The sequence below is a fragment of the Corvus moneduloides genome, chromosome 17 (assembly GCF_009650955.1).
Source record: "Corvus moneduloides isolate bCorMon1 chromosome 17, bCorMon1.pri, whole genome shotgun sequence".
Classification (NCBI taxonomy): domain Eukaryota; kingdom Metazoa; phylum Chordata; class Aves; order Passeriformes; family Corvidae; genus Corvus; species Corvus moneduloides.
This window is the reverse complement of record NC_045492.1, coordinates 15,485,793-15,504,702: the sequence shown is the minus strand read 5'-3', so window position 1 is coordinate 15,504,702 and position 18,910 is coordinate 15,485,793. Positions and strand designations below refer to the sequence as shown.

The 18,910-nt window shown below is 70.8% G+C and overlaps 4 protein-coding genes and 1 long non-coding RNA gene across 6 annotated transcripts; 3 read left to right on the top strand and 2 right to left on the bottom strand.

Moving 5' to 3' along the window:
• Positions 1 to 1,717: 1,717 nt before the first annotated feature.
• On the bottom strand, positions 1,718 to 2,341 carry LOC116452654. The gene is made up of 2 exons (XR_004243560.1): positions 1,895 to 2,341; positions 1,718 to 1,799 (listed from the first exon to the last, which is right to left on the bottom strand). It is a non-coding gene; the product is annotated as an uncharacterized LOC116452654 (long non-coding RNA).
• Positions 2,342 to 3,854: 1,513 nt separating this feature from the next.
• VASP (vasodilator stimulated phosphoprotein) lies at positions 3,855 to 8,595 on the top strand. Its single transcript, XM_032127216.1, has 13 exons — positions 3,855 to 3,958; positions 5,660 to 5,831; positions 6,273 to 6,441; positions 6,521 to 6,584; positions 6,687 to 6,727; positions 6,822 to 7,039; positions 7,126 to 7,235; positions 7,316 to 7,358; positions 7,456 to 7,558; positions 7,722 to 7,767; positions 7,843 to 7,912; positions 7,995 to 8,052; positions 8,161 to 8,595. Exons 1-13 carry the CDS (start codon positions 3,870 to 3,872, stop codon positions 8,196 to 8,198), a joined length of 1,221 nt encoding a protein of 406 aa, XP_031983107.1. The 5' UTR covers positions 3,855 to 3,869; the 3' UTR covers positions 8,199 to 8,595.
• A 194-nt stretch (positions 8,596 to 8,789) lies between these two features.
• OPA3 (outer mitochondrial membrane lipid metabolism regulator OPA3) lies at positions 8,790 to 9,985 on the bottom strand. Its single transcript, XM_032127215.1, has 2 exons — positions 9,805 to 9,985; positions 8,790 to 9,273 (listed from the first exon to the last, which is right to left on the bottom strand). The coding sequence occupies exons 1-2, from the start codon at positions 9,944 to 9,946 to the stop codon at positions 8,810 to 8,812; spliced, it is 606 nt and encodes a 201-aa protein (XP_031983106.1). The 5' UTR covers positions 9,947 to 9,985; the 3' UTR covers positions 8,790 to 8,809.
• A 671-nt stretch (positions 9,986 to 10,656) lies between these two features.
• Positions 10,657 to 14,997, top strand: GIPR (gastric inhibitory polypeptide receptor). Of its 2 annotated transcripts, XM_032127195.1 has the most exons (13): positions 10,657 to 10,806; positions 11,313 to 11,400; positions 11,476 to 11,583; positions 11,647 to 11,768; positions 12,633 to 12,736; positions 12,995 to 13,136; positions 13,434 to 13,587; positions 13,878 to 13,938; positions 14,039 to 14,108; positions 14,208 to 14,296; positions 14,421 to 14,559; positions 14,681 to 14,722; positions 14,805 to 14,996. In XM_032127195.1, the coding sequence occupies exons 1-13, from the start codon at positions 10,750 to 10,752 to the stop codon at positions 14,925 to 14,927; spliced, it is 1,299 nt and encodes a 432-aa protein (XP_031983086.1). In that variant the 5' UTR covers positions 10,657 to 10,749; the 3' UTR covers positions 14,928 to 14,996. The 2 variants fall into 2 exon arrangements, with proteins under 2 accessions (XP_031983086.1, XP_031983085.1); XM_032127194.1 differs by having other exon boundaries at positions 11,476 to 11,768; positions 14,805 to 14,997.
• Positions 14,998 to 15,359: 362 nt separating this feature from the next.
• FBXO46 (F-box protein 46) lies at positions 15,360 to 17,956 on the top strand. Its single transcript, XM_032127192.1, is given in 3 exon segments — positions 15,360 to 15,392; positions 16,093 to 16,238; positions 16,240 to 17,956. Coding segments are annotated over 2 exon segments (1,725 nt in total). The 5' UTR covers positions 15,360 to 15,392; positions 16,093 to 16,134; the 3' UTR covers positions 17,861 to 17,956.
• The last annotated feature ends 954 nt before the right edge of the window (positions 17,957 to 18,910 follow it).

The following is an 18,910-nucleotide window of genomic DNA, read 5'->3' as shown; positions in this document are numbered from 1 at the left end:
ACATCAGGGATGGGGACGGGGACAATGTCAGGGGGACAGGGACAGCATCGTGGGACAGAGAGAGGGATGGGGACAGGGTTGGGGGGACAGGGGGACAAAGGACAGGGACAGTGTCAGGGGAACAGGGATGGGGACAGGGACACCCCATGGGATGGGGGAGACAGCGCCATCAGGGCCACCCAGAGGTCCCTGGGGGTGCTAGGGGTGGCAGGGAGGGGACAGGGGGGTGTCCCCATGTCACTCACCGCGCGGGGGGCTCCGGGGGGGCTGTCCCCAGGGCCCTCAGGGCCACCTGGCGCAGGCGCAGGGGGACAGTGACCGCCAACACCGCCAGTGCCCCGTAGGCGCCCACCGAGATGGCGCTGAAGCGGGACAGGCACCCCAGTACCACCAGTGCCACCAGTAAGGCCAGCGCCGAGCGCTCGGGCGCCCGCCAGTACAGCAGTTCCCACACTGAGGGACAGCGGGGACACACCGGTGACACCAGAGACACCAGTGTCCCTTCCAGTGCCCCTCCCAGTCCCTCCCAGTGCTCCTCCAGAGTCCCCCCAGCTCCTCCCAGTGCTCCCAGTCTCTCCCAGTTCCAACCCAGTGCTCCTCCGGAGTCCCTCTAGTGCCCTCCCAGTGCCTCCCAGTGCCCCCTCCAGAGTCCCCCAGTGCTCCCAGTGCCCTTCCCACAACCTCCCAGTTTCTCCCAATGCCTCCCAGTGCTTTCCAGTCCCTCCCAGTTTCTCCCAGGGACTCCCAGTTCCCCCTCCAGAGCTCCCCAGTGCTCCCAGTGCCCTTCTCAGAGCCTCCCAGTGCCCCCCCGTGCCCCACCCGGCCCCTCCATGGCTTCCGCGGGTGCTGCCGGGTTTTTTGGGGGGGGTCACCCCCTATTTTTAGCCGCCAATGGCGGCGGGGGCCGCGGGACCCTCCCTGAAACCGGACCCCGAAGCCGCCCCCCGGGCCCGCCCGCGCGCGCTGATTGGCTGCTCACCCTGTCCGTCAGCGCCCGACGCGCTCGCTGATTGGTCCGGCAGTGGCGGGGGCGGGACCGAGGCCTGAGGGGGCTCCAGGAGGGGCGCGCGCGGGGCGCCCCCTGGTGGAAGGGAGGGGAGGGGCTCGGGGGCGGCTGAGAGAAAAAAAATTGGGGGGATCGAGGGGGTCTCGGGGCCCCCTCCCCCAATGCCCCCAAACTCCTCCCTTGGGGACCCCCAGATTTCCCCCAGGGATGTCCCAGGACCATCCATGTCCCCAACCCCCCCGTTGGGGATCCCGAAATCCCCCCCAGGGATGTCCCCGGACCCCTCATGTCCCCAAACCCCCCTTGGGGACCCCCCCTTCCCGATGCCCAGCCCCCCCCATGGCCACGAGCCGCCCTCCCCCCCGGGACCCCCATCCTCTCCCCCCTCCATACCCGGGCTCCAGGGGGGCTCCTCCACCTCGGGCCCCCCCAGTTCCTCCAGGGCCCCCCCCGCCTCCAGCCCCGCCTCGGGGGGGGCCGGGGGCTCCCCGGGACGTTTCGCGGGGGGAGTCCTGGATGCCACTCGGGGGTCCGGCCCCCGGGGGGACCCCCCCGAGCTCAGGCGGAGGGGGCGGCCCCGGCGGGGCTCGCGGCGGCTGCGGGGCCCTGGCTCGGTTTGGGGGGGTCCGCCCCCCCCCCCGGAAGGCGATGTAGGAGAAGGTCAGTTCCCGGGGGGGGTCCCGGGGGGGTCTCCCCCTCCACGCCGCCTCCCTGTCCTCATCCTCATCCTCCTCCTCCTCCTCAGGGGATTCCGGCGCCGGCAGCTCCGGGAACTCCGAATCCTCGTTGCCACCTGCGGGGGGTTTTGGGGTTTGGGGGAACCTCGTGCCTCGTGCCCGCCCCCCCGCCCCAAAATTCGCCCCGAACCGGGGGGGCGGCCCCGCTCACCCTCGGTGGAGTCCGGCGTGGTGGAGGCCGTGGACGGAGCCTCTTCTGGGGGGGCACGGGGGGCGTGCGGGGAGTGGGACCCCAAAACTTGGTCCCCCAAACTTCCCGGGACTCCCGGACACGCCCCGTGTCCCGTTCCCGGCGTCCCCGGTGTCCCCGTTCCCACTCAGTTCCGGACCCTCCCGGTCGCTCCATCCCCGGGACACCCCCGGGACCCCCCGGTCCCCCCATTCCCGGCCAGTCTCGGTCCCTCCTCCATCCCCGGTGTCCCGTTCCCGGTGTTCCCGGTGCCTCCAATTCCCTCTTCCCGCATCCCCGGCGCCTCCCGGTACCGTCGCCCCGGATACCTTTGTCCCCGGTACCTCCTGGTATCTCACCCCCGGCCATGCCCGGTGCCCTCATCCCGGTCCCTCCCAGTGCCCCCAGGTGCCCCCATCCCGGTGCCCGGTCTCCCCATCCCCGGCTGCTCCCGGTCCCTCCATCCCCGGTAACTCCCGGACCCCTCATCCCCGGCCACTCCCAGTCCTTCCGTCCCCGGTGCCTCCCGGTTCCCGTAGCCCCAGTCCCTCCCGGTGCTGCCCCCGTCCCTCCCGGTGCTGCCCCGGTCCCCGGCCACTCCCGATGCCCCCCTGCCGCGCCATCCCCGTCCCCTCTCGGTGCCGAACCATCCCCAGTTCCCGGTGCCCCCATCCCCCGCCACTCCCAGTCCTTCCGTCCCCGGTTCCTCCCGGTTCCCGCAGCCCCGATCCCCCCATCCTCGGCTTCCTCGGCCCCTGCCTGTTCCCTGCTCCCGGTGCCGATCCCCAGTACCGATTCCCGGTTCCCCATCCCCGGTACCTCCCGCATCCCGCAGCCCCTCCCGCTCCCTCCATCCCCAGCCCCTCCCTGCGCCCCGTTCCCGGTTCCCGGTACCCCATCCCCGGCCCCTCCCGGTGCCGCCGCGCCCTCCCCGTTCCCCGCTTCCCGCTCCCGGTTCCCGGTGCCGGTGCCCGGTCCGTACTGCAGTGGGCGAAGCCCAGGACCTGCCCCATGGCGGCGGCCCCCGCATGGGGCTCCCGGTCGCGCTCGGCCCCGCCGCGCCCGGGCCGGCCCCGCCGCGCATCACCGCAGCGCCATGGCGGGGCCCGGGGCCGCGGACAAAGGGCGGCGGCGGCGGCGGCGGCGGGGGAGAGGGGCGGGGCGGGGGGCGGGACCGCACCGGAGAGCCGGGAATGGGGAACCGGCACCGGGAACCGGCACCGGGAACCGGCACTGGGAAGCGGGAACAGGCACCGGAGAGCTGGGAATGGGGAACCGGCACCGGGAACAGACACTGGGAGCCGGCACCGAGAGCCGGGAATGGGGAACCGGCACCGGGAACCGACACGGGCACTGGGAACCGAGAACTGCGAACCGGCACCGGGAACAGGGAACCGACACCAGGAACCGGCACCGGAGAGCCGGGAACCGGGCACCGGGAACTGGGAACTGGGAACTGGCACTGGGATCCGGGAAGCGACACCGGAGAGCCGGGAAGCGACACTGGGAAGCAGGAACCGGGCACTGGGAGCCGGGAACCGACATCGGGCACCGGGAACTGGGAACGGAGACCCGGAATCGGCACCGGGAACTGGGCACCGACCCCGGGGCGCCCCAGTTCCCCTCGGACCTCCCAGTGGCCCCCAGGACCCTCCCAGTGTCCCCCAGCACCTCCCAGTGTCCCCCCAGGACCCTCCCAGTGCCCCTCCAGGACCTCCCAGTCCCCAGAACCGGAGCCCTCGGGGGGACACCAGCTGGACGCGGGTGGGGGACACCGGGGGGACACCGGGGGGTCCGTTGGAGGACACTGGGGTGACACTGGGGGGTACACTGGGCGTTACTGGTCCTCGATGGGCCGCGCGCGCCGCCGTTGCCGCTTTAAGGAGGCCCGGGGGGATCTCCCGGTCTCCGCCGCCGTTACCGGGAGGGGCGGGGACGGGCGGGCGGGGTGCGGCCCATGGGGGGCGGGGCCTCTCGCCGGGACCGGCGGGTCCGGCCCCCGCCGCCACCGGAAGGGCCCGGACCGGCCGCGGCCGCCAGCATGAGGTGAGCAGGGATCGGTACTGGGAGTACCGGGAGCAACTGGGAGCGCCGCGCACCGGCGCTGGAGGGACTGGGGGAGCCATTAACGGGCGCGGGGGGCACCGGGGGCGCTGGGAGCGGGAACTGGGCGCTCTGGGAGCACCGGGGGTCGGTACTGGGCGAAGTGGGAGCGCTGGGAGCACCGGACAGCGGCGCTGGGGGCACTGGGAGAGCCGGTAACGGGCACTGGGCGGCCCCGCGGTCGGTACTGGAGGCACTGGGGGCACCGGTAACGGGAGCACCGGACAGCGGCGCTGGGGGCAACGGGCGGCGCCGGTAACGGGCACTGGGAGAACTGGTTCCGGGGGTTGCGGGTGCTGGGCAGCACCGGGAGAGCTGGGATCCGGAACTGGGAGCACCGGGAGCACTGGGAGCACCGGGAAGCGGTACTGGGAAAACCGGGAACTGGGACTGGGAGCGCTGGGAAAACCGGGAAGTGAGACTGGGGGCACTGGGAGCACCGGGAACTGGGGCTGGGGGCACTGGGAGCGCTGGGAATCGGTACTGGGAATACCGGGAGAACCGGGAAGTGGGACTGGGAGCTCTGGGAAAACCGGGAACTGGGACTGGGAGCGCTGGGAAAACCGGGAAGTGGGACTGGGGGCACTGGGAGTGCTGGGAATCGGTACTGGGCTTACTGGGAGAACCGGGAGCGGGCACGGAGAGGGACCGGAAGAACGGAGCGACGGGCACCGGGAGTGAGCAGGGAGCCCTGGGAACGGGAACTGGGAGTACCGGGAACGGGCACTGGGAGCACTGGGAGCACTGGGAGCCCTGGGAGCACCGGGAGCGGGCAGGGAGCGCTGGGATAGGGCGTGGGAGCACTGGGAACGGGCACTGGGAGTACTGGGAGCCGCTACCAGAGGGCACTCGGAGCACTGGGAGCACCGGGAACGGGCACTGGGAACACTGGGAGCACTGGGAATGGGCACTGGGAGCACTGGGAGCACCGGGAACGGGCATTGGGAACACTGGGAGCACTGGGAATGGGCACTGGGAGCACTGGGAGCACCGGGAACGGGCACTGGGAGCACTGGGAGCACTGGGAGCACTGGGAACACTGGGAGGAAGTGGGGGAGGGGCCGCCTGGGGTGAAGAGGAAGGAAAAGGGGGGGCCAGGGGGAAGTTTTGGGGTGCGGGGGGGGGAGTTTGGGGGGGCAGCTCCCGGGGTGCCCCAAGGTTCGGCGGAGGGGGGTCCCCGGCTCGGGGGGTCCCCAAATTCCCACCCCGGGGGGGTCCCTGCGCCACCCCAGGGGGTCCCCAAGTACCCAGGGGTCCCAAATGGGGGGGGGGGTCCCACACACTGGGGGTGTCCCATCCCACACTGGGGGGGTTTCAGCATCCTGGGGGTCCCAAATTGGGGGCGTCCCACATTCGGGAGGGGGTCCCACACACTGGGGGTGTCCCATCCCACACTGGGGGGGTTTCAGCATCTTGGGGATCCCAAACTGGGGGTGTCCCACATTGGGGGGGAGGGTCCCACACACTGGGGAGTCCCTGTCTAAGGGGGGATCCTCAAGCACCCAGGGGTCCGACATTGGGGGGTTCCATGCGGGGGGGTCCCCATATAAAGGAGGGATCCCCTAGTTTTGGGGGGGGGGGTCCAGCCCCTTTCGGGGGGGGTCCAGCCCCTCGGGGGGCGTGACCCAGCCGTGCCTCCCCCAGCGAGCAGGTGCTGTGCAGCGCCCGGGCCTCGGTGCTGCTCTACGACGAGGGGCAGCGGCAGTGGGTGCCCGCGGGGGGGCCCCCGCAGAGCCCCAGCTGTGTCCAGCTGTTCCACCAGCCCAGCACCCACAGCTTCCGCCTCGTGGGGCGCCGGCTGCACCCCGAGCAGCAGGTGGGGGGCGCGGGGGGGCAGCCGGGGGCGGGGGGCAATGGGGTCACCAGGGTAATGGGGGAGGACTGGGGGGCCATGGTGGAAATGGGAGTGGGGGTCTCTATGGGGCACACACGGAGGGGGGGGGCTATGGGGTCACGGTAGAAATGGGGGGGCTGGGACCCCTGTGGGGGTGGGGGGGGCTCTATGGGGCACCCATGGGTGGGGGGCTGGGGGCTCACGGTAGAAATGAGGGGGTGGGGATCCCCATAGGGGTGGGGGAGCTCTGTGAGGCACCCACGGTTTTTGGGGAGGGGCCTTTCTGTGACCCCTTTGACCATGGGGAGGACACCCATGATTTTGGGGGGGGGGCTCTATGGGGCGTCCATGGTTTTGGGGGTCACCCCCATGGTTTGGGGGGGTCTCTCCATGTCTCATCTCCCTCCCCCCACCCCCCCCCAGGTGGTCCTGAACTGCCCCTTGGGGCGGGGGCTGCGCTACAGCCAGGCCACCCCCCAGTTCCACCAGTGGCGCGAGGGCCGCCGGGTGTGGGGGCTCAGCTTCGTGGCCCTCCCCGAGGCCGCCCAGTTCGCTGCCTCGGTGCTCCGGGCGCTGCAGGCGCTCGACCAGGGTGAGTCTCAGGTCTCGGGAGGGGTCCCCAACCCCCGTGTCCCCCCCAGAATCACCTTTGGGTGTCCTCTCCCCCCCAGGAACGCCGCCATCCCGGCCAGACCCCGATGGGTCAGCACCGGACCAGCCTGAGCAGCAGGAGAGGTGGGGGGAACCCCAATTTGGGGGGGGGGGGGGGAACATACATGGGAACCCCCACATTTGAGGGGGGGGCACTGGGGGTGTTGACCCTTTCTTCCCCCTCAGGCCAGTGATGGATGAGTCCGAGCGCCGAGGGATGGCTGCAGGTGGGTGAGGTGGGGGCTTCAACCCCGACCTCCCCCCACCAAAAAAATGGGCTCCCCCCATTGGTCCCCCCAAATTTCTCTTTTTTCCCCCCAGGACCCCCAGCTGTGGCCCCCGGAGCCCCCCCCCCGCCCCCCGGCCCTCCCCCGCCTCCAGGCCCCCCCCCGCCCCCCGGCCCCCCCCCAGCTCCGGGGGTACCCCCGGCCCCCCCATTGCAGGGGGGGGGCTCCGAGGGGGTGCCAGGGGGGGTCCCCGGGGGGGTCTCCGGCTTTGCCGCCGCCATTGCGGGGGCCAAACTCAGGAAAGTCGGGAAGGTGAGTGTCGGGGGGGGTAATTAATAGGATGGGGGAGGGTAATTAATTGGGGACAGCGTCCCTCTTCACCCCGTTTGTCCCATCAGGATGAGACCCCGAGTGGGGGGGCCACCCCCGTTCCCCCCCCCAAAGCCGACGGGGCCCCCCGGGCTGGGGGAGGGCTGATGGAGGAGATGAGCGCCATGCTGGCCCGCAGGTGAGGGGGGGGCGGGACAATTTGGGGGGGGTCCCCCTCAATTCCCACGCTGACCCCTCCCTTTAATCCCCCCACCCCAGGAGGAAAGCCGCGGAGCAGCCAAAGGACGATGACGTCACCAACGTCAGTACCCCCACCTAAAAAATTTGGGGAGGAAGGGGGGGGTCTCTCTGCCTCCCCCTCGCCCCAGCCCTCTCCCCCCAAATTTCTGCCCCCGCAGGACGAGGCGGAGCCTGGCGCGAGGACGGCGGGGCCGCCGCCGGGTGAGCGCGCGGACTCCAACCCCCAGCATGCACCGCGGTGGGGGCGCGCGGCCGGGCACGGTGCGAACGCGTGGGGCATCCAGGGAACTGTAGTTCTTAAAAAAAAAAAAAAAAAAAAGCTTGGCGGAGGAACCGGGAGGGTTTGCCGGGAGGCTTTTTTGGGGAAGGCGGGGGGGGTTGGGGGTCCAGCCTTCCCCTCACCCCTTGGCCTATCCCCCCGCAGAGCCCGTACGGAGGCCGTGGGAAAAATCCAGCTCCACTCTGCCCAGGTGGGTTTTGGGGGCTTGGGGGGGAGGGAGGGGGGTCTGTGGGGGTCCCTAATTCATTCTTTCAACCCCCCCCAGGATGAAATCGGCCGTTCCAGCCCCCTCCTCCGAGCCCCACAGTGAGCTGGACCTGGAGCGGTTCAAACTGGTACCGGTTTGGGTGGTGGAGGGGAATTTGGGGAGGGGGTTTATGTGGTGTGCCCCTCCCCCTCACCTTGTGAGCCCCCCAGGAGCTGCTGGAGGAGCTGCGGAGGGAGCTGCAGAAGATGAAGGAGGAGATCATCGAAGGTGGGGGGGCTTGGGAGAATGGGGAGGGGGGGTAGCAGAGGGGGCCGGGGGGGTGACAATGACAACGCCCCCCCCCCCCCCCCCAACGCTTCTTCTGTTCCCCCCCAGCGTTCGTGATGGAGCTGCGGAAGCGAAACGGACCCTGACCCCCCATCTCCCACCCCCCACCACGCCACGGGCCCGGATTTGGGGGGGGCAGAGGGGGTGGTGTCCCCCCCTACTCTCCCCCCCCAGCCCACCCTCACCATTTTACCCCCTCACCGCCCTGGGGGGGCTCCGGGCCAGGCCCCCCAGGCTGTGCCTTACCGGCAGGGGGGGCCCCGAGCCCCCCCACACTGTGCCCCCCACTCACCGCCAACCGGGGACCCCATTTTTTACACTGGGGGGGGAGGAGGGGGAAGGGGAACCCCCCCCCTTTTTCCCCTTCCCTCCCCCGGCCCCCCCGGGGTCTTTTTTAAGCCACTTTTGGGTTTTTCACTCTTTTTTTGGGTTATTTGGGGGGGGGTCTCCCCTACCAGCACCAATAAACGGTTTTCTACGGGACCCTCGTGGCCTTGGGGGGAGTCCCTGGGGGGGCCACCGGGGGCGGGGCTTTAATGGGCACCCCCCCAGCAGAGGAGGACACGTGCTCAGCACCTGCTGACTGATCCGTGTTCTCCTCATGCGACCCCTCCCCACCAGACACACCCGAACGGCCGCGCCCACCCCCCATAGCCCCGTCCCTCAAAGGCAGCGCGAGCAGGACACCAAAAGTGCTTTAATGCGTGGGGGTGTGGCCTGTCGCGACAGGGGCGTGTCCAGAGCCCGCCGGGGCGTGTCCAGAGCCAGCGGGGGCGGGGCCAGCCCCAGCAGCGGCCATCACAGCTTGGGCAGGGGCGTTTCCTGAGCTCCCTAGGGCGTGTCCGGCCCCTCCCTCGGCGTGTCCGGCCCCTCCCTCGGCGCGTCCCTGGGCCCGCAGCTCGTCCAGGTCCCTCTGGAGCTGCTCGAGGCCCTGCCGGAGGTCACTGAGGGTCTGCTCCAGGTGCTCCTCGCGGCGCCGGCTCTGCCCTGCCTGCCGCAGGTACTCGAGGTAGAGGCAGAGCCCCCCGACCCCGAAGACCAGGGCCTCCCCCAGCAGCTCGGCCCCGAGCTCGGCCGCCGCGTCCTCATTCAGGGGCTTCACGGCCGCCCCGCGGAAGCCCAGGAGGCGCATCTTGGTTCGCATCTCCACCCAGTGGTAAACTGGGGGGAGAGAAAGGGGTTAGGGACCCCCGAAAGGCGGGTGCGGACAGCCCCAAACCCAGCCAGAAACGCCCCTAAATCTGGCCGTAAATCCCCTCCAAGTCCAGCCACAGATCTCCCACAAACCAATCCCAGATCCCCCCCAAGTCCATCCACAGATCCCCCCCAAATCCATCCACAGATCCCCCCTAAACCCATCCACAGATCCCCCCCAAATCCATCCACAGACACCCCCCAAACCAACCCCCTGCCACAGCGTCCCCACGTGTCCCCAACATCCTTGTTACCCCCCCTCACTCACACTGGGCAGGCGAAGCACCGGAAGAAGGGGCTGGAGCAGGGTCCCCCCCATGTCCCCCGGTGTCCCCACGCCCCCGTGACCCCTCCCTGCCCCCTGTCACTCACGCTGGGCAGGGGGCAGGCAGATATGGGGCTGGAAGGAGGGTCCGGGGCGGGGTCCCCCCGTATCCCCCGACGTCCCCAAGGTGTCCCCACGCCCCCCGTGACCCCTCCCCGGCCGCGGTCACTCACGCTGGGCGGGGGGCAGGCAGATGTAGGTGCGGAAGAAGGGGGACGCGCGCGCCCCCGCCTTGATGCGCGCGGCCAGGGGCCGGCTGAGCTGGCGCGCGCCCAGCGTCAGCAGCTTGGCCAGCGGGAACGCGCCCGCCACCATCCTCGGCGCGGGGGGCGCGCGGTGATGACGTCACGCCGCACGCGCGGGCGCGCACGTGGGTGTGGAGGCGGGGGCGCGCCTCAGGTTTGGACACGCCCCCCCCCTTGGTGGCGCCCCCTGGTGGATGCGCGCACACCCTCCGTAGGGACACGCCCCCTTCTCCTGGGGACACGCCCACACAGCCGGGGGACACTGGGGGACACTGGGGGACATTGGGGGACACTGGGGGACAATGGGGGACACTGGGGGACACTGGGGGGACACTGGGGAACATTGGGGGACACTTGGGGACACTGGGGGACACATTGGGGGACACTGGGAGACACTGGGGGGACACTGGGGGGACACTGGGGGACATTGGGGGACACTGGGGGACAATGGGGGACACATTGGGGGACACTGGGAGACACTGGGGGACAATGGGGGACACATTGGGGGACACTGGGAGACACTGGGGGGACACTGGGGGGACACTGGGGGACATTGGGGGACACTGGGGGACAATGGGGGACACATTGGGGGACACTGGGGGACACTGGGACACCTGTGGGGGACACTGGGACACCCATGAGGATGCTGGGACACACCTGGGTGGCACTGGGACCCCGCGGGTGACACTGAGGCTCCTCCCGCGCCCCCCCCGCGCGCCCCCCGCCCCTCCCGGGGGCGGTCCCAGCCGGTGCCGGTGTCACCCGAGGGTGACAGAGCCACTCGCGGAGCCGGTACCGGGGGACGGAGGGTAGGGGACACCCCGGGACCCCCCAGGGCCACCTGGATCCCCCCAGGGCCACCCAGGAGCCACCATGGGGCAGTGGGCAGCGACCCCCGCCCCGCTGAGCTATGGCCCGCATGGAGCAGAGGTGAGATCCCCCCCTCGAGTCCCCCCGATGTCCCCTGAAGTCTCCCCGATGTCCCCCGCTGTCCTCCAATGCCCCCCATCCCTCGATGTCCCCGATGTCCCCCGGTCATCCTCCACTGTCCCTGCTGTCCTTGCGCTGTCCCCCCACGCTCTCCCGCTGTCCCCCGATGTCCCTCTCTATCGCCAACTGTCCTTCAATGTCCCGCGATGTCCCCCGGTGTCCCCTCACTGTGTCCCGATGTCCCACTCTGTCACTCTGCTGTCCCTCGCTCTCTCCCGATGTTCCCCCCACTGTCTCCTGTTGTCCCGCGCTGTCCCCGATGTCCACCTCTCTTCCCCCGCCATCTCCCGCTGATGTCCCTGCCGATGTCCCCTGCTCCGGCCCCCGCTGCTGTCCCCGCTGCTGTCCTCTCTGCTGTCCTCTCTGCTATCCCCTCTGCTGTCCCCGCTGCTGTCCCCGCTGATGTCCCCCCCGATGTCCCCCCGATGTCCCCGCTGTCCCCCCAGGAGCGCTCCGCCCAGGCCACCGTTGTCGCGTGGCGCCAGTACCGCCAGGCCTGCGAGCTGCACCTGCGCCTGGCCCCGCCCGCCCCGGGTGAGTGGCGACACCTTGGGGACACCGGGGACACTCGAGGACCCCCCTGACCCCTCCCCACGCCCCCCCACCCAGGACCCGTCTGCAACCGCAGCTTCGACCTCTACGCGTGCTGGGGGGACGCTGTCCCCAACAGCACCGCCACTGTCCCCTGCCCCTGGTACCTGCCCTGGTACCACCGAGGTAACGCGGGGGCGGCCCCGGGAGTCCCCGGGGAGGGGACAGCGGGTGACAGCGGTGCCACAGTGCAGGGCGGGGTGGTGGCGCGGCGCTGCGGCCCCGACGGGCGCTGGGTGACAGACGACAGCGGGAGGCCCTGGCAGGACAATTCCCAGTGCGAGGACCTGGCGCAGGTGCAGCCGCTGCAGGTGGGGACAGCGCGGGGACAGAGGGGGGACAGCATGGGCACATCGTGAGGACAGCGCGGGGACACGGCGGGGAGAGAGGGGGACAGAAAGGGACAGCAGGGGGGACAGCGCGGGGACAGAGGGGGGACAGCGAGGGGACACTCACTGTGGGTGGGGAGAGAGGGACACAGAAAGGGACAGCAGGGGGACGGGGCAGGGACACCGCAAGCACATGGGGGAGACAGTGCAGGGACACAGCGCGAGGGGACAGGGGGCAGGGATGCGAGGGGACATCGCGGAGGGACATCGGGGGACAGCACGGGGACGGCGCGGGGACATTGTGGGCACACGGTGGGGGCAGCGTGGTGGGGCACGGGGGAGTGACGCTGTAGGGGACAGCAGGGGGACACAGTGGGGTGACACCGTGGGGAGCCACCATGCTGGGAGGTGCCATGTGCCCGTGGCTGTGTCGTGCCGTGCTCCCTGTCACACTGTGCCCCGCGTGTGTCACACTGTGCCCCGTGTCGTGCTGTGTCCCGTGTCGTGCTGTGCCCTGCCTGTGTCACACTGTGCGCCGTGTGACACCGTGTGACACTCCGCGGCGCCTCGTGCCACGCTGTGCCGGGACATGTGTCACACCGTGTGTTGCCCTGTGCCGTGCCCTGTGTCCCGTGTCCCCTGCCGTGTGCCATGTCCCCTGCCGTGCCCTGTGTCCCGTGTGCCATGTCACGTCCCGTGTCCCCTGCTGTGCCATGTCTGCCGTGTCCCTTGCTGTCCCCATGCTGTGCCATGTCCCGTGTCCCGTGTCCCGTGCTGTTCCCATGCCATGTCCACTGTGTCCCCGTGTCCCCCGTGTCCCCCTGCCGTGTCCCCGTGTCCCCGCAGCGCCAGGCGTGGCTGCTGGAGCAGTTCCGCCTCCTCTACACCGTGGGATATTCCCTGTCCCTTGTCGCGCTGGTGGTGGCGCTGCTGCTGCTGCTGCTGCTCAGGTAGGGACACACCTTTGAGTCTGTGACACACCTGGGGGCTGTGTCACACCTGGGGGCACCTGGGGGGCTGTGTCACCCTTGAGACTGTCACACCCGGGGCACTGGCACCCTCGGGGCACTGCCACCCCTGGGCGCTGCTGCCCCCCGCGGGGGTGTCACCCACGGGATGTCCCCGGTGTCGGTATCACCCACGGGATGTCCCCCGTGGCCGTGTCACCCGTGGCCGTGTCACCCGTGGCCGTGTCCCTGTCCCCGCAGGCGCCTGCGCTGCACCCGGAACCTGATCCACGCCAACCTCTTTGTGTCCTTCGCGCTCCGGGCCGGCGCTATCCTCACGCGGGACGCGCTGCTGCCCCACGGCCACGGCCACGGCCACCCCCTGCAGCTGCTGGGCATGCAGGTGGGCACCCCGGGCAGGGGACACCCACGGGGACACTCATGGGGACGCCCACGGGAGCGGGTGACACTCACGGGGAGGTTGGGGGGAACACACGGGGACACCCACGGGGTCTCGGGGACACTCACGGGAGCGGGTGACACCCATGGGGAGGAGGGGGACAACACAAGGGGACATCCACGGGGGTCTCGGGGACATCCCCGGGGGCGGGTGTCACCCGCTCCCCGTGGCCGCGCGGGGCCGGGGCCGCCCCGGGCCGCCCTCCCGCGGGGCGGGGAGGGGACAGCGGTGTCGCCGCAGGCGGGCCCCGCGTGTCGCGTGGCGCAGAGCCTGGCCCAGTACTGCGTGGGCGCCAACTACGCGTGGGCCATGGCCGAGGGGCTCTTCCTGCTGCGCCTCCTCGTCACCACCTCGGGTCGCCGCTGTGTCCCCGCCTTCTTGCTGCTCGGCTGGGGTGCGCCACGTGTCGCCGGTGTCGCCTGTGTCTCCTGTGTCACCTGTGCCACCTGTGTCACTGTGTAACCGCGTCACCCCTGTCACCTCCTGCGCCTTTGTGTAGCCCTGTGTCCTCTCGTGCCCCGTCCCGAGTCTCCCCATGTCCCTCTCTGTGCCACCTGCTGTCCCCCGTGTCACCTGTGTCACCTCCTGTTCCTCTGTGACCTGCCATGTCCCCCCGTGCCCCCCCCCCCCCCCCCGTGTCCCCCGGTGTCCCCGTGTCCCCCTAACCAGGTGTGTCCCCCCCAGGTGTCCCCGTGGTCTTCGTGGTCCCCTGGGTTGTCCTGAGGTACCTGTACGAGAATGAGGGGTGAGGCCACCTGTCCCCTGCCTTGTCCCCACATTGTCCCCTCCTCCAGGGGACAATGGTGACACAGGCGGGAGGGGCTGAGCGTGTCCCCCCCCCGCAGGTGCTGGGAACGAAACGAGAAGGTGGCGGTGTGGTGGGTGATCCGCTGTCCCATTCTGGTGGCTGTCGCGGTGGGTGACATTGTGGTGGGGCAGGGGGGGTGGCGGTGTCCCCACCTCACCCTGGAGGTGTCACTGCAGGTGTCCCCTGTGTCCCCTCCACCCCCCCAGGTGAACTTCGTGGTGTTCATGCGAATCGTCCGGATCCTGGTGGCCAAAGTGCGCGCGCACCAGGTGTCCCGCGGGGACACGCGGCTCAGGTGGGGACACTCCCGGGACAGGTGGGGACACCAGGTCCCCAAGGGCTCCCCATCCCTGGGGGTGTCCCCAGATCTCCCTGGGCATGTTCCAGCCGTGTCCTCGCGTGTCCCCGCGTGTCCCCAGGCTGGCGCGCTCCACGCTGACGCTGATCCCGCTGCTCGGGGTGCACGAGGTGGTTTTTGCCCTGGCCGGGGAGGGCGAAGGAGGCGGCGGCCTGAGGCTGGCGCGGCTCTGCCTCCACCTGCTGCTCACCTCGGCCCAGGTGAGGGGACACGGGGAACGATGGGGGGACAATGAGGGGACAAAAAAGGGGGACAATGGGGGCTGAAATGGGGGTTTAATGGGGGTTAATCGGGTGGCCCCCCACATGTCCCCCCACCCAGGGCCTGGTTGTCAGCATCCTGTACTGCTTCACCAACAAGGAGGTGCGTCCGCAACCGGGGCATGTCGCAATACGGTGCTGTGTATCACGAGATGCCACCATATATCGTGACATGCCACCCGCAGGTGCAGGCCGAGGTCCGCCGGGGGTGGCAGCGGTGCCGTCTGGGTGTCCCCGGCCCCCCCAGGGGCCCCCGGAGGGGTCACTCCCGACAGGGGCAGCACCCAGTGGCCGAGAGCGGCTGCTGAGGGCCTCCAAGAGTTTGGGGTTGGGGGGGGGGGGCGATTCTGGGGCAATTTGGGGCAAAATCTGGGGGATTTGGGTGTCCCCCTGATTTTGGGGGGGGGGGTCTGAAACGCTAGGGCCACGAGGGCCCTCAGGTTTGTACCCTCAGAAATAAAAAAAAACATGTAACCCCCAGGGGTGCTGTGCAGCCATTGTGGGGGGGCACTGCGGGCTACTGGGGGGATACTGGAAGGTGGTGGGGGAACTACAACTCCCAACATGCCCCACGGCGCAGGGCCGAACATCACGGCAGGACTACAACTCCCGTGAAACTCCGCGCAGCCGCCCAGAGCCCGGCGGGAGCGAACTACAGCTCCCGTGATGCCCCGCGCGGCACAGGCGCGGAGGGCGGCGGGCACGAGCGCAGGCGCGGCGGGGCACCCCGGAAGCGGCCGGAGAGGCGGAGCGGCCGCGCCCGGCACTGCCCGGTGAGCGGGGGAGGGGCGGCGGCACCGGGTGGGGCCCGGCCAGCGCGGGAGGGGGAGGGACGTGGACGCGGAGCATCGCGGGACGTCCCGGGGAGCGGCCCAGCCCGCGGGTCGGTGGCTGAGAGCGGCCACGGGGCCTAACGGAGGGGACGGCGGGGGCTTGGGGGGGATCCCGGTGCGACACCGAGCACCGGCGCGGGGGAACGGGGCCATTCCGTCGACGCGCGGGGTGCGCCGGGTGGGCCCGGTTGTGTCCTCGCGGCCCCACCGTGGCGGGGCCGGGCCCGGTAACGCGTCCCCCCCGCGGAACACCGGCGCCGATTCCCCCCCGGCCCCCCCCCCGGGCCCACGCGGGACCGGGACCGCGGCGCGGTGCGGGCGGGGCCCTGAGGCCACGCCCCCTTGAGACCACGCCCATCGCCCCGGCCACGCCCCCGCCGCGCCGCGCGCCTCCGTCCATATATGGGCATGGCCCGAGCACCGCGCGCTGATTGGCCGCCGCCCGGGCGCGCGCGGGGGCAAGGCGTTAAACGGGCGGGTCGTGGCCTCCAGGGGGGCGGGGCGTGAGGGGGCGGGGCTTAGCGGTTCGGGGGCGGGGCTTGCGCCGCGCGTGGGAGGGGGGAGCAGCCCCGCGATGTCCCCGAGGGTCCCCTGAGTGTCCCCGGAGCCCCCCCCGCCCTCACCGGCCGTCTCTCCGCAGGCCCGGGCGGCCCCGGCGGCGTGGCCGTGCCATGCGGCGCTGATGGAGCCCAACGCCTTCCCGCAGCTGCAGCTGTGGTGCCCGCGGCCCTTCGGCACCTTCTCGCAGAACAAGCCATGTGCCCCCGCCGCAGCTGGCCCCGCGGCCCCCCCGCAAGTCCCTGGGCTGCCGCCCTTCCGAGAACACCCCCCCGGAGCCCTCCGAGCCCGGCCCGGCGCCGGCGGCTGCCGCCGAGGACGGGCGGGTGCTGCTGGACACGTGGTACGTCATCAAGCCGGGCAACACCAAGGAGAAGGTGGCCTTCTTCGTGGCCCACCAGTGCGGCACCGGCGGCACCGGCGGCACCGGCGGCCGTGCCAGCACCATGAAGGTCAAGGGCAACTGGGGCAGCGATAGCTCCAAGGCCAAGCGGCGCCGGCGTTGCCACGACCCCAAGGCCGCACCGAGCCCACCCTGGTCCACCAGCTCCGGGGACACCCCCAAGGACCCTCCTAAGGACACCCCCAAGGACGCCCCGGGCGACGCCATTGGGGACAGCGCTGGGGACGCCCCGGACCTGCTGTCGGTGGCGGAGATGGTGGCGCTGGTGGAGCGGCGGGCGGCGCTGGCCCTGCAGAGCCTGCCCCGGCCCTGCGACGCGCCGGCGCCGCTGGTGCTGCTGGAGGCACCGGGCGGCCCCGAGTGCCGGCGTGTGGCCGCGGCTGTGGCCCAGTTCGAGTCACAGCAGCAGCACCGGGAGCACGGCGGGGCCCGGCCCAACGGGCTGTGCCGGGGAGGCCCCGCCACCGAATGCGCGCCGGGCACAGCAGCGGCAGCGGCAGGGCCTGGCGAGGTGCGGATTGCCTTCCGCATCTCAAGCGGGCGCGAACCCCGCGCAGCCACCGCGGCCACCAGCGCTGTCCCCGAGCGTCCCCGCGCGCTGGGCGCCAAGGACCAGATCACCTGCGACCTGTACCGGCTGGTCAGCCCGGCGCGCGCCGGCGTGGAGCTGCTGCTGGCCGCCAAAGGGGACAAAGACGGCGCCGAGGAGGCGGCGGCGGCGGAGCCGAGCGCCGGTGTTGCCGAGGGGCCGGCAGCGCCGCGGGACTGTGCGTCTGGCTTCCATGTGGACGTGGTGGTGACTGGCGTGGTGGACCAGTGCGTGTTCTTTGGTAAGGACAGCGCCAAGCAGGTGACCGAGGAGACAGTGCGGCTGCCAGATGAGCCGCCGCCGCCAGGCCAGCTCTTCCTGCTGCCCGGCCAGCCCGAGGAGCCGGCAGCGGCCACGGCAGTGGCGCCGGGCCGGGAGGTGGCGGCCGGGGACCCGGCGCTGTGCCGGCTGTACCGGCACGTGTCCCACGACTTCCTGGAGATCCGGTTCAAGATCCAGCGGCTGCTGGAGCCGCGGCAGTACATGCTGCTGCTGCCCGAGCATGTCATGGTGAAGATCTTCAGCTACCTGCCCACGCAGGCGCTGGCCGCCCTCAAGTGCTCGTGCCACTACTTCAAGTCCATCATCGAGACCTTCGGCGTGCAGGCCACGGATTCCCGCTGGAACCGCGACCCCCTGTACCGTGACGACCCCTGCAAGCAGTGCAAGAAGCGCTATGAGCGCGGGGACGTGTCCCTGTGCCGCTGGCACCCCAAGCCCTACCACCACGACCTGCCCTACGGCCGCTCCTACTGGATGTGCTGCCGGCGGCCGGACCGGGAGGCGCCCGGCTGCCGGACGGGGCTGCATGACAACAACTGGGTGCACCCAGCCGGCCGCAGGGAGGACGGCAGGTGAAGGACGGATGTCTCAGCTCTGGGGGACGCTCTGGGGACACGCTTTGGGGATGGGAGGGGCCGTGGAAGAGGATGGAAAAAAAGGAATGGAATGGTCGAGTGTGGAAGTGTGGAGGGGGAAAGGGGGGATGGGGTGGAGGTGGTTGGGGGTGTCCCCAGGGATGGGGGTGACCCCAACTGGGCTGGTGGCCTTGTGGAGGGTGACATTCCCCTCCAGGGTGGTGTCCCCACGGAGGCAATGGGGACAGCCAATGGCTATGACCCCAGCTGGGCTGGTGGCCCCATGGAGGGTGACATTCCCATGCAGGGTGGTGGCCCCATGACGGACAATGGGATCAGCCCAATGGTGATGACCCCAGCTGGGCCGGTGGCCCTGCAAAGGACAGCGTCCCTCAGGGAGTCCCCATTGTCTCACTCTGTGTCACCTCCCCTTGCCCCTTTGTGTCCCTCCATGTCCCTGTTGTGTTCCCCCATATCCTCATTGTGTCCCCCTGTTTTGTCCTCATTATGTCCCCGTGGTGTCCCCCGGTGTCCCTGTGTCCCCCCGTGTCCCCGTTGTGTCCCCCCGTGTCCCTGTGTCCCCCCGTGTCCCCTCCCCTTGCCCCGTTGTGTCTCTCCCGTGTCCCCGTTGTGTCCCCCCGTGTCCCTGTGTCCCCCCGTGTCTCTGTTGTGTCCCCCGGTGTCCCCCCGTGTCCCCGTTGTGTCCCCCCGTGTCCCTGTGTTCCCCCGTGTCCCCGTTGTGTCCCCCCGTGTCCCCGTTGTGTCCCCCGGTGTCCCTGTGTCCCCCCGTGTCCCTGTGTCCCCCCGTGTCCCCTCCCCTTGCCCCGTTGTGTCTCTCCCGTGTCCCTGTGTCCCTGTGTCCCCGTTGTGTCCCCCCGTGTCCCTGTGTCCCCCCGTGTCTCTGTTGTGTCCCCCCGTGTCCTCGTTGTGTCCCCCGGTGTCCCCCGTGTTCCCGCCGTGGGCGTGGCCCCGCGGTCAGGCCCCGCCCCCCGCCCAATCCCCGCCGCCCTCGTCACCCGCGCGGCCACGCCCCCTGCGGCCACGCCCATCA